Source organism: Saccopteryx leptura, chromosome 9, assembly GCF_036850995.1.
Source record: "Saccopteryx leptura isolate mSacLep1 chromosome 9, mSacLep1_pri_phased_curated, whole genome shotgun sequence".
NCBI classification, from domain to species: Eukaryota; Metazoa; Chordata; class Mammalia; order Chiroptera; family Emballonuridae; genus Saccopteryx; species Saccopteryx leptura.
The window spans coordinates 62,366,384-62,380,485 of NC_089511.1; the positions used below are offsets into that span (position 1 = coordinate 62,366,384).

Genomic DNA, 14,102 nt, shown 5'->3' on the forward strand with positions numbered 1-14,102 from the left:
CATTTATTGATTTATCATGCATCGTTTATTGTTCCAGTCCCTACATGCAGTCGCTGTCCGTTCAATATTGTTTGCAAAATCCTGAGATGTGTGCACTGCTCACTTGTCTTCTGTCCTTTTATTATTTTTTTTTTTGCTGAGTATTTTTTTTGCGACGCGAACAAATGCATTAATATTTATATGTTTATATAATCGATAACCCACTTTTCCCTTCCATGTAAATAGGCATCAAAAGATAATTTAACAGATTAGTTCTCGAAAACATGGCAGTGAGGAAGCGTAATTTAACTATCAAACAAATCTACATGTCTAATAACAGCAAATCTGCTAAGGAGCATTAGAAAGAGGAGCAGCGCCCCGGAATCTCTGCAGGAAATGTTCTTTATATTAGACATATACAAGCAGGTCCTGTCAGATGCACAGTAGAGCTCGCCAACTCTTATCTCCTCCAAAAATCTGATCGAAAGACACCCATAGACAAGCGAGGCTGGGAAGAGGGAGATTTCGTCTTCATACAGTTTTAGGGTGGATTTTATTTTTACAAACCTTTCTATATGTTTTTTGCCTTGATCCATCCGCTTCCCGCCGAGATCGGACGGAGTCTTTCTCCCGGTTATGAATTTGATCAACCTACATTTGGAGGGAAACCTGCACATTTTTGACAGCAGCTGAAAATTGAGTCGTCAGAGAAATATTAGGACATAATTTCAATCATTTTGGTGCTGAAGGGGAGGCAAGAACTCAATTTTATATTGAGACATTACGCCAGCTGAAGACAGAGAATGTTTTTCCCTGCCAGGACCTGATGCAATCCATTCAAGCCAACAAGTTTGGAGAGAATGTTGAGTTCAATCAATTCAGAACGTCGAGATGGAGCCCAACTCACTCCAGGTATTTCGCTCTCCTCCGCTCCTCCGATCCCGGCACCCCCTCGGCACCCCCCAACCCCCCATCTCACCCACACCTCTACACCCACCCACACCCCCCACAAACTTTTCACCAAACTTTTACCCTCTGCATCCCCCCCAAATCATTTTTATTGTTAAAAAAAAAATCCCTGCACTGATCATACATACATAATGTAATTTTGCCTTCTCAGATGAAGAGGTAGGGAGAGGTGGCGGTTGGGGGCGGGGGGGGGTGGGTGGAGGAGATTTTTTTGTTTGTTTGTTTGTTTTTAAGAGAGGCAGAAAATTTGTGGGCTCTATTATTTTTACACCCAGCTTTATATCTGTTGGCTCTTCTGTATTAACAGTGTGGATGTCTGTGTGTAAATGTGTCTGGAAATAGATGTTTGTGCTCTGATGGCTACATTATTTATTTGGTGCTTTTTTTTTCCCCCTGCAGTGGGTCGGCTCACCGTGTGGCTTGCACGGACCTTACATTTTCTACAAGGCTTTTCAATTCCACCTTGAAGGCAAACCAAGAATTTTGTCCCTTGGCGACTTTTTCTTTGTAAGATGTACGCCAAAGGATCCGATTTGCATAGCGGAGCTCCAGCTGTTGTGGGAAGAGAGGACCAGCCGGCAACTTTTATCCAGCTCTAAACTTTATTTCCTCCCAGAAGATACTCCCCAGGGCAGAAATAGCGACCATGGCGAGGTGGTAAACTTATATCTCCCTTTCTTCTTTCTTTATTATTTTCCCACTAGTAATGCTTATTACAGGGCAAGCTTGAAAATACTGTATTCACTTCTGCAGGCGAGCAGGATCGACTCCTTTTTTAAAGGGGTAGCGCCACTAGCTGGGGCTCGAGTATTTTGCCATTGTCAGAGTTTGGCTGTCAGCTTTACAAAGAGGATCCAACTGCTGATTTTAGTCAAGATCAAATAACTCGTTCGAGAAGGGTTTTGTTCAAGGGTGTGTGTGTGTGTGTGTGTGTGTGTGTGTGTGTGTGTGTGTGTGTGTGTGTGTGTGTTCGCTTGCTTTCTGCTACTACCCCTTGAACATCACATGCATTTTATATATTTTTTGCCTTTTCAAAATTTACCTTCGCTTCTGGCTCGGTCGGGGCTGGGTGGATTTATTTCGGTGGGTTTCGATATTGTTCACTTTTTTTTTTTTTTTAAGTAAGTATTTGATATGTTTAAGAGGGCGGAAATTACGAAATGGAGGCAGAGTGAGATCAAAAGCTATTGAGTTGGCAAAGACGTGTTGAATAAAGTGATAAATGACAGGTACTGGAATAATACATTCAAATAACTTGCAGATCTGCCCGGGCGGATTTCAAAGCGGTCGTGTAACCGGCACAAACACGTTAAGCATTAACAACTATCTCGCGCCCCCACCCCCTCCCCCTCGGACGAGCCATTTGATGTTCTAGTTTTCAATTACTCCACGCCAAGTGGACGTCTTCCAGCGTGATCTGTGGGGATGTGTGGGACGGGGACAGGGAAGGGAAAGGTAGGGAAGGACAGAGGGGTGTGTGCTCGCCCACTGGCCCTGTAGGTTCGGCGTCCTGCGTACCCACGACGGCGCTCCGGGGAAGGGTGGGAAGGGACCCAGCCTCCCTGGCACGTTTCTGAGAGGCCGCGGGGGCGCTCGCCGCGCTCCCGGGAGGACGCCCGAGGTGAGCCCGCTGTCACCAGGCGCCGGAGCGGCCGCCTCCCTTCGGCTCTGTCATTTACTTGTGTGACCGCAGTTCTGCTGGCTCCCCTAATCAACTGACCGACCTGAGCGCCGTAGTACCTACCCGGGGAACTATTTTGGGGAGTCTGTGCCCACCGCGCGGTGGGGCGGGGGGCACACCGCAGCCTGGCGAGGCTTTGTGTTGCCGAGCAAGAGCAGGGTAATCTGAGACTTTTGAGGGCACTTAGCACAGTGCCAGGCTCTCAAGCTTTCGAGGTAGGTGTAAAGATCTTTTTGTTAAATGAATGGTTCCCCATATAACTCATCCAGGAGCTTGGAGCTGCCTACCAGTCCTTCCAGAATCGCTTGGTCTGATGGAGTTGCTTGTAATTTTGGCACCGCCAGGTCACTCCCTCTCCCCAGGATCGAATTACCCATCAGTGGTCTTTGCCTGTTAATTACAGGAGTTGGTCAAAATGTTCGCCTAGGGATCTGCCTCTTCGAAAATAAGCCCCGCCCTCCTCTCCGAACACCTCCCCTTTTACCCCCTCCGCCCTCTCCGCCAGCTTTGGTTTTGAAATGTTCACGTTTCCCGATGACTGCCTGCTATTTTACAAAGGTGTTGCTTGGAATATTGTGAAAAATCCTGCAACCTACCAACAGGTTGAGCTCTTTCCCCCTCCCAAGGTCTAGCTCGGCCCCCTCCACAGATCCAACTTTCCTGCGCAGCTGTCTTCCTCCTCCTCCCCCTTCTGATTTCTTATTTGCTTTTCAAATTTATTACTTCAACATGGCCTGTGATCTGGAAAAGGGAAGGATTAAATATCCAGAAAAGAGCTAGTGCCTAATAGACTTCTGACTAAACCCAGAAGGAAATTATTTAATGTTTTATGGGATATTTTGTGGTCACTCTCTTTTTGTTTGTTTTTTAATTTTTGAATTGAAATTGGAACATTTTTTAAAGACCGCACTCGATCCAGTTATAATTTCTGTTTGTATAATTAAACAATGAGTTCTGATTTAAGAATAAAAGCCAGTTTTAGCAGAATGTAGCATCTGTTAGAACCGCTGATATTGAATAGATATATTTTTAAATACACGATTTTTTAAAAAATGTTCATTATGGGGAAATGAAAGTGAACCATTGTAATGATCTGTGCATTTCATCACTGTTCTATGAGCCATACCTGAAAAAATTAATCTTGCCATTTAAAAGTAAACTCTAGGGGATTTGGGGAAGGAGATGGCTCTATTTATAATCCTCAGCTGCATATACATCGTCTAATATTATGCATGATTTGTTTTTTAATGCTAACACGGCTTGTAATTAGCTGTATGATTATACTTGTATATTTCATTAGGACTTTGGCTGATGTCATTGTGAATTATTCAGCCATATTAAAACAATTTTCAATTGAGATAATGGCACGCCTCAAAATTATGCAAATGCAGGATGCATTGTGCAAAATAATTATGACAAATGTAAAGCAGGTAGGAAGTTTCCCAATGCAGATCGGTTTTCCACCCTGGTGATGTCATTTTCCCCCTGGCCTAAGTAAGTCATTCATTAGCAGAATAGCAGCAGCAGTCTCCTCTGGAGGAGATCGGACAGAAACCAGCACTTACTGCTGGCACCAAGAGGGGGCCCTCTCATTAAGAAATTTGCTTTGTTTTCACTTACTCCATTAAGTTGTTTATATACAGTGAAATGATTTTTATTATTGATTTTAAATAGTTTTGAATGATGCATTTGCCATTTACAATGTTTAACTGAAAGAGAAAGGTTTCTTGGTGGATGTGTGCTGTTACTTGGAGAAAATGTTCAGCACATTTAATCAGCCAGCACAGTTTATTTTAAGTAACCAAATGGAGGTTAATAATTTCCTGATTGAGCTGACATCAGCATCCATTTTGAAAGGACAGCCAGGACTCACTATGCTTTTTTGGCTTAAGAGAACCAGTCTGTCTTTTTATGATTTCTTGAAGTGTAAAGACATCAGTTCTAAAAGCAGGAAAATTATCATTGTGCAAGATTACAAATGGCATCCCTGTGTAGTTTGCTATAATCTCCGAAGGACTTTTTGGGGGACTAGCATTTTATTGACTTTTGTAATAATTGTATAAAGCCGGATAAGGCAGGACTTTGTATGCCCATTTTACAGATGGAGGCATAGGTTTGCTGAGTTTAGTTATATGATTTGTCAAAGGTTGTCAGGCTAGAATCCAAAGCTTTTTAAGCTTCGGGGTTGGTTTATTATTCCACTGAAAACTACCCTTGAAGCCAGAGCTTGCATACATCATAGTATATTCCAGAAGTGTATACTAATGCGGGCAGTTCCTTGTACATTTTAGAACTATGGCTAATCAGTCAGCTTTGCCAAATTTCACCTGATATTTAAGTAGCAGAACCATTATTTATTCTATAAAGTTTAATTCTAGCCAGTGGTATATTACAATAATAGTTAAATTTAAATAACATTAAAATCATTAGTAATTTATTATTAGTTTTAGTAATTATGATAATGATTTGCATGCTTATACACACTGTTATCTTCACTTACTTTCAGTGCTGGCAACTGGTGTGACTCCAGAAAGAGTTACATCTTGATTCTGTACTTACTGTTTATTTGACCTTGAATAATCATAAACACTCTAAGCCTCAGTTTTTTCAGCAACAAAATGGGAACAACAATAAGGTTGATTGTGGCTTGTTGTGAATATGAAGAGGCATTGTATAGGCAAAAGTACTTACTTTATACACTGTAAAGTCCTTAAATAAGTAGAAAAGAGTTATGACTATGATGGTCTTTATTCTAGATACTCTCAATTTATAAACAATAAACATAATAATTTTTATGTCTGTGTGGAGGTTCCAGGGCCTAATCATGACACTGTTTTAAATTATCATGAAAGTGAATAGCAAGGCCATATGCAAGGAGTCTTCAGTAATTACCCACAATTACCACATTCAGCCAGTAGCTCTTCAGAAGAGGAAAATGGCAAAGTAGGTGGATAATTGGTTCTGTTACTGGATAACTTCTGATTACATTCATTTTCAAATTGCCAAGTGCTTGATCTATTGGCAATATACCCTCTTAAAATAGGTGAATGTGCAAGCATGGATTTCAGCCTGAGAGGCCATGGGCTGGATTCTACAAGAAGGTTTGCAGGTCATCTGTAACTAACTGTGAATGTAGATGAGTAAACTAATGATGTCAGAGAGTCAAGATCTATCAGAGCAGGGAATTACAGATTCTAGCGCAGGCAGGATTTTTAAAAAGTGGTTTCACGACCAGCCTCACTGTGGGCTAAAAAAAGTTAAAAATATATACTCTGGAGCCCTTATTGAAATTAACTCAATTAGGATCTCTGGAATTGGGGTCCAGAATTCTGCATTTTAAACAATCTTACTGTAGCTCTGTGATCTTGGGCAAATTTTAAACTCTCTGCCTCAGTTTTCTCTTCTGTAAAATGGAAATATAGTACCTACTTCCTAGGGTTATTTTAAAGATTAAATGAATTAATACATATAAGGTGCTTAAAATGGAGGTTAGCACATAGCAGATTCTTTGGCAATGATTGAATCATTATTATCATTAATATTAGTGTTATTGTTCTTATTGAAGTTTAAAGTCACTATCATGGACCCTCCTAACGAAAGCTTTTCTCTATGAAAGGGTGGCATCTAAGTTGGTTTGCAAGGATATATAGCCTATCAGGGCTGCCCGTATCAGACTGGCTTTATTTATTTATTTATTTATTTATTTATTTATTTATTTATTATTATTAAATGAGAGGAGAGGAGGCAGAGAGATATACTCTTGTATGTGCCCCCACTGGGATCCACCCAGTAAGCCTCCTATGGGACCATCTGGGGCTGTTGCTCTGTTTCTCTGCAACCAAGCTATTTTTAATGCCTGAAGCAGAGGCCCAAGGGAGCCATCCTTAGTGCCAGGGCTCAACTTGCTTGGGCCAATTGAGCCATGGCTGCGGAAAGGGGAGAGAGAGAGTGAGAGAAGGGGGGTGGGGGAGGGCTGGAGAAGCAGATGGTCACTTCTCCTGTGTGCCCTGACCAGGAATCGAATCCAGGAGGTCCACATGCAGAGCCAATGCTCTACCACTGAGCCAATCGGCCAGGGTCAGACTGACTTTTATATACATGGTAGCTTTAGTGGTGTCACCAAAATAAAAGACTTTTTAAGGATTTACATTTTAGTATTGATAAGTGCTGTCAACTGGATCAGAAGGTTTTTAAAAGATTGCCTTATTGTATCACATCTGAGGTTAGGCAGACACATTCTGAAACCTAGGAGGTGCTGGGTTGGTCTTCTTTTCTCTGTGGATGGCCCTTCAGTCTCTGGTCTGTACCCATGTGCTGAGTTTTTAAAAATTTCTGAGCATCATCAGTGACCTCACTAGCCTCAGACATTTTCTTTAACTCGTCTGAGCCTTAGTCTCTTCATTTGTAAGATAAATTCAATGACCTCTACTTCGCTGAGAGAATTAGAAATAATAATAAAAAGGGCCTGGAAACTAGCATAGTACTTATATAGGAGAGCTCAGCAAATTATGAATGCAATTATAATAGATACTATTTATTTTTCATGGTGATTATAAGCTAAGAGAAAGAATATCTTTACCCTCTGACAGGCAGGGTCTTTAGAACAAGGGTGAAAGCTAATGAGTTATATGGAGAGAATTTATTGGATAGTGATAAGCAATAGCAGATTAAGGCCTTAGGGTCAAATCTGGTCCACTCTCCTTTTTTTGTAAATAAAGTTTTATTGGAACATAGTCAGACTCATTTGTTTATATATTGTTTATAGCTGTTCTCAGGCTATAGAGGCAGACTTGAATTGTTGTGACAGTAACCATATCACCCACAGAGTGGAAAATATTTACTATTTGGCCCCTTATAGAAGTTTGCTGACTTATGGGGTTGATACAATGTAAGGAACGTTATTATGCACCTTTTTCTCTTTAGTACTTGGGTTGAAGCAAGATCCAGTAATTTAAGAAATAATTTAACATTGCTATGTCAGAAACATTTACAAATACAAAACTCTATTTCAATTGAGTCTAAGATATTAAAATTTGAGAATCAAAAGACTATGTCAGAAGTTATATTTTGTATGATGAAGATCCTAACTGTAGCCAATGTTGGTATCTATCTTGAATTAGTGAAAAACTACTTGTTGGATGCTAACCATGTGCTCAGTGCTGTGCTAGGTATAAATGGATGGGTGGCCCTTTTTCTCAAGAAGTTTATCAGTCTTGATAGAAAGATGAGCCTAGCACATGTTTTTTTGAACTGTGGAAACATGTCAGTAAATTGTGCTGACAATACTTGTAGTATACAGTCAAAGGAAGACTCGCTATCTGCATGTTTTTGGAAAAAAAATAATTTATTCACTCCTTGCTTATTGATTGAAGAACTAGTATGCATTGGACTACAGGATGCAGAGATAAAGGAGAATGTCCTTAGCCCTCAAAGAGCTCATCGTCTAGCCCCATGGACAGATACTGGTCACAGAAAAGCTGTCAGACTCTTTCTGTCTGTGTTCCCCAGTTAAACTGGGAGATTAATTTAGGTCTCTATTTATAGCCTTTCATGATCTTTCTGGAAACTAGGAAGTACTGTCTTCATTCTTTGAAGCCTCATTCATTCCATGCATACTGATAGAGAGCCTACTTTGTGCCAGAGCTTGTTCAAGACCCTTAGGATACCCAGTGATCAAGACAGACAGGAATCCATGCCCTCAGAGATGTTACAGTCCCTCGGTAGGCGTTCCCTTCCCATGCACTTTGCATTGTGCCTTATATGGTGGTTACCTGTGTTCTCCCCCTCTGCCTTCTCCACTACAGTGCTGTTCTTGGGAGCAAGGGCTGTGCCATTTTCACTTCTCGGTCCCTCCACAGCATTCAGTACAACTCACTAAGTATTTATTGAATGACTAACAAAATAATTAAAATGCCTTCTTTCCCACAGCCTGCTTTCTCTAAGTTGGGTCCAGTTTCCTTCTGGCAGAAGGCCTGTGATCGGTCATTCCTATGTGGGCCAGCTCTGGCCCCCCACCTCACACTTTTTCTTTCTTCCCTGAAATCCATTGTCATGTTGCACCAGAGGATATGAAAAAAATAGTGAGGCTTTTTGTTTGTTTGTTTGTTTGTTTGTTTTTTCAGGAACACACCAGATAAATTAGTGACTATTTGGGACTAAATAGACAGGCTAGAGCAAGCATCTCTATCTCTTGGAGTGCTTTTCCAGTCTCCAGCCATCAGCCCATAAAAATCAGTGCTTTGGGCTGGCAATGTGTAAAAAGCCATTCTTCTTCTTCTTCTTTAGCGAAGAAGAGTCACTCCTTACCTGAGTGTTGGTTGGCATTTCCTGTGAGCCAGCATGTTTGTCAGACTGATGGTCTTAAACTGTGATAGCAAGTCAAAATTTTAAGCAATTAAAGCCTCTCTTGACATTTAGAATGTTGGGCACATACTAAGGAAATGTTATGTTTACAAAGTACATGAGTCCATACATGTAAATACTTCATTATTAATTATTAATAAAGCATACCATTGTTCATCATGGCATCTAGTGATACATGACTCAAGCTCATTTATCAAAGTCTAGTTTTAGCCAATATCCAGAATATAATTGCTCGAATGAAATGCATTTGCTTGTCATTTTTTTTATAGCCAGGGTAGTTGGATATTTGCCATCTTCTACTCAGAATAATATTGCAGCTAGTGATTACCCGTTGCCTTGGCTTTTAAGAAAATTTAAAACAAATTTATTGATTGTTGGTTTAAGGATTCATTTATCTGTCACAGATGTGGTCATGAATCCTACATTTCTCAAAAAAATCTGTCCTGTATATAACTCCCTTGAACAGGATGGCTTTTTTCAGCCACACTGTGTTCTCCCTCTTGCTGGAGATTAGAACCTGGGTCTTAGACTTTAGGGAGCACGGCTCACACCCTGGACTGTGAATATCTATATTGACAACACATTTCAAGCATGTAGATGATGACTATTATTGAAATGATTCTTTAGACTTATGCTAATGACATCAATCTCTAGCACATACTTGCGTAAATTAATTCTGCTTTAGAATCAGATGCACTGTTTGCAGTGTTAAAGATGGATATTTGACATTTACCATGCTGACTAGGAAGGGTGGTTTAATTACATAAATTTTCCGTAGAGTCTTTCTGACTGTATCAACAGACCTACAGTGGTGTGTGTCCTTGCCCGTGTGACCGTCACATTCCTAGTCCCATCTTCACCGTTGGGACATAGTGAGAAAAACAAGGGAGAGACCACCACACATTGCTAGTCAATCTAGTCGCCCTATAAACATTTTTTTCCTACCTTTCCTCTCTCCTTACTCCAAGAACAGCCCAGCTGGGAAACAGAACCCCTCCTCCCCATAGTTGAGTTCCAAGCCTGATCAGTGGCACTAAACATTAAACTCTTGTCTTTGAGAATAATAGGCTTTGCTTTCTACACCCTCAAGCATGTTGAACTACTGTGCAAGCTGGAAAATAAAAATGTTCTAATTGTGTCTTTTAAATAAGCATAGGAGTGAATTAATTAGACCATATTTTGTCTTTAGTTGCTTAGTTACACAATAGTATTCCTGAGCACGAGTAAGATAAATTGGCTCTTTTTGTGCTGCCTGTCCCTTAATCATAATTATTGTATTGCTTAGGAAAGTAAAGCATACATAGATTTTGAATTTTTTATTAATAGTCAAAAATATGCATATGATATATAAAGTATATGCTGTTCAACCTGTTTTATATGCTTTTATGTGGGAAGAAGTTTTATTGTGGTGGTAACATTTGCATTAGTTGCTCAAAGATGTAGTTCTGGGAAATACATAATTGAAATGTTTTTGAATTGCTTTTTCTGGCCTTTTCAATCTTATTCAAAATAATAGTGCCTCCAGTCCTGGAGCAGTCATTCTCATTTGATTTAACATCTTTCTTTGCTCTGCATGCACAGCACCCAGTTTTAACCTTACAAAGCCTATTTGAGGTTCTGTAACTCATAGACCTCAGACATTACCCCTAATGTTTTGGGGTTCACACTGTCCAGGGTAGGGGGAGAGGGGGGCATCAGCGTGCCTACAACCCACAGCATTATTCCAGTGCCCTTTGTTCTTGGCATGTTTCCCTGTTTTTTGCAGAATGCTCTGGGGCTAGAGATCATGAGAATTTGTTTTAGTTTGTCTTCTGGGGTCTTACAAAATGGGATGTTGCTACTAGAACTTGGGTTTTCAGCCCCTACCACCACTCCCCACTCCACCAAGGACAGCAAGTCTAGGACAGCTTGATATAGTTATTGAACAATGGGAGAGTCTGGCTTAAGACCCAACAATGCATTCTGGGTAAATGTATGTGAAAATTGACCCCATTGTTCTGTTGTATTTGAAAAGCAAGTAAATTATGCACAAATATTTGCTAATTAAAGCACATGTTGTTTTACCAGCACAAAAGTACACAGTATAACTGGAGACAAAGAACTAAATACAAATAATTTAAACTTGCGAATTCTGTATATTCTTCTTAAGGGAGGAATGTGTTTTTTAAAATAAGTATATATACTTACATATTAAGTGTGTGTATGTGTTTACACATATGTATTTATGGGGTTTTGTTGGATTTTTTTAATTGTTTTTTATTTTTTAATTATAATTAACATACAATATTATATTAACTTCAGGTGTATGACCCAGTGATTAGACACTTATAACTTAGTAAGTAATCATCCCGATAATCTCACACTCATATGACACCATACATAGTTATTAGAATATTATTGACTATATTCCCTATGCTGTACTTTATATCCCATGACTGTTCTGTAGCCACCAATTTGTAGTTCTCAATCCCTGCACCTTTTTCACCCCCCATCCCCCACCCCCTCCCATCTGGCAACTGTCAAAACATTTTCTGTATCTATGAGTCTATTTCTATTCTTCTTGTTTATTTGTTTTTTTTTATTCCATTGTCGATAGATATGTATTTATTGCCATTTTAGTGTTTACATTTTTTTATATTCCTACAAGGGAAGACTTGCGTGCTACAGAGATATCAGGCCAAGTTACTGTCTAGTTACTTGTCACTAGACCTGCCCCAAGCTCCCAGTGCAACATGGGAGATGGAAATCATTTTGACAGAATACTGCATCCTTTTGGTCTGAGCTTTGCTTGCCACCATCTAGTTTGGGCTTAGCTCAGAGTACCATTGGAAAAATAATGGAAACAAGCCAGATCTTGAACTAGAAAATAAAAATCTTCTCACTCATTATCTTATTCTCAAGCTTTCCTCAATGATAGGCCCAGTTTAGTTATTTTTCTTCTCTAACTACCTCACTTGGGATGGTTTTATTCTGGCTGGAAATCTGCATTGTAGAATGAAGGCCACTGATGCGCACCAGAGTGGTCAGATGCAGGGAAGGTTAATGATAACATGCAGAGACCTCCTGGCTTGAAAGTATTCATAGGTGCAGTTGGTCCCTCTGGCTCTGCCACCTGCATGGGAACATGTGGTTTTAGGCATGACTGGCTGTAGATTGTTGATGAAGATGATCGGGAAATCTTGCCACAGTCATCTCAGAAAAATGCTCTTGTCTAATTTGTCATGGGCACCCAGATAATAGACCCCTAGAATATGCAAGCTCAGAGAGTAGGAGAGAATGGGTCCAGCCCCCTTTATTCAATAGGTGCAGAGATGAAATCTTGGACATGTGCTAAGAGCTAGTGAGTGACAAGAACTAGAACCCAGCACCCTCAGGCTTCTTTTAGTTCTTCATTTGTTCAGTATATGGCTCTTGAAAGCTTCTATCCTGTTCTCTAGGAACCTGTAGTCAAATTGATAGTTGACTGGTACACAGATAACTGAGTAATAATACCGTGCACTTGTATAATGACATGTTTTAAAAGGCTCTTTGAATCCCATAGCCCACCGCCAGCAGGTACCCTCTTACACATTTTGCAGGAGGGTATTGTCAGGCTCAGTCCCTCCAGAGTCCCTTCTGTGTGCTGGCCAACACTGGCCCTGGAGAGACAGAGGTGGGAAACCAGGCAGATGCTGCCTTCATGGAGCTTAACCTCTGGTTGAGGAGCACACACATGGTTAATCAAACTGTCACAAATAAATGGGTGATTTTGATGCAGTCAGTGGGATGAAGAGAAAATACAGAGAGGGGGTACCTGGTCTTGTTGGGAAGGTCTGAGGAGGCATTTCAGGAGAAGTAATGTTTGAACTCAGGTATAAAGACATCCTGGTGAAAATTGGAAAAAAGTCCCTTGGCAAGATGTGGAGGTGGGAACAATATCCTGAAAGCATGATTTCTGGGCTGTGCCTAATGTGGGTGAGTCCAGCAAACATGTTACAGACGCCCTCTGATGCCCACTGGATACACTTACTGTTCTAGGTGTCATCAAGACACCTCAATAGCATCTTCAGAGCTAATTTACATGGCTGTGGAGATGGTAGAAAATAGAGGTCAGGCCAAACTATATTTGACTATAGGCCAAACTTGGCCTGCTGCCTATTTTGTAAATAAAGTTTTATTGGCACACAACCACACCCAGTTGTTCACAGACTGGCTCTGGCCACCTTCACACTATAGTGGCAACAGAGACTGTATAACACAAAGTCAAACATCTGTCCCTTCATCAAAAATGTTTGCCTGATCTTTGGTCTAAAGTAGTATTAATAAAGGTAATTGTAAAACTAGATGCTGACAGCTTCATATGTGACCTTTCATTTATTTCTCACAACAATAACACTATGACCTAGACTTAGAGTCATTTCCATTTTGCAGAAGGACAGTCTGAGATGTTAGCTAATTGTCCAAGTTTCCAAATTTATTCATCAGGTAAATGACAAAGACTGAATGGGAACTTGAGCTGTCTTGATTCCAAAATATAGATGGTAGAAACATTGTGCTATTCTGCTGACAAGTAGGGGACATGGGGTGATATCAAAAAACAAGTATAGAACTCATGACATTTTCTTCTCTGACGTAAAAATGCACAACAGCTGTATCCATATTTCAAGGTCCTATTCAAAAGTCACCTCCTCCAGGATGTCTTCCTCTGATTCTCCAGGAGAGAAAGGCACCTAAGAGCAGAGGCACATGCATGAGTACCCACTGGGTGAAGCAGATAAGAGGAAGTGAAGTGAGCTGGTCTGGGAGACAATATGATGTTTGAGGGAACTGGTGAGCATGTGACTTGTTCTTATGTGGCTCCTCAGGTCCCGAACATTGCCAGGTAGGAACACTGTCCTGTCTTGCCAAATCTTCACATTTTTTCCAGAGACATGCCAGAAATCTGTATTTTTGTGTAAATAGAATTGGCAGTTTAATCCAATTTTAAAGAAGCACTTAGTGGGTCAAACAAATATGTCTTCAGTCTGGATGTGGCCCACAGGCCACCTTAGAGTTTCTAAGCAAAGCTTTAGATTATTATAATTTTAAAAACATTCATATTATTTCTATTTTCTGTGAACAAAGCAACAGG

At 40.4% G+C, this 14,102-nt stretch overlaps 1 protein-coding gene across 1 annotated transcript in view; it reads left to right on the forward strand.

The window, feature by feature from the left end:
- Nucleotides 1–792: 792 nt before the first annotated feature.
- The window catches only part of ARID5B (AT-rich interaction domain 5B), a 196,249-nt gene continuing 182,939 nt past the window's right edge, over nt 793–14,102 (forward strand). The window contains exons 1-2 of the mRNA XM_066349862.1: nt 793–891; nt 1,348–1,602. Coding sequence (XP_066205959.1) covers nt 871–891; nt 1,348–1,602 — 276 coding nt within the window. The 5' untranslated portion in view covers nt 793–870. The remainder of the gene's footprint in view (nt 892–1,347; nt 1,603–14,102) is intronic.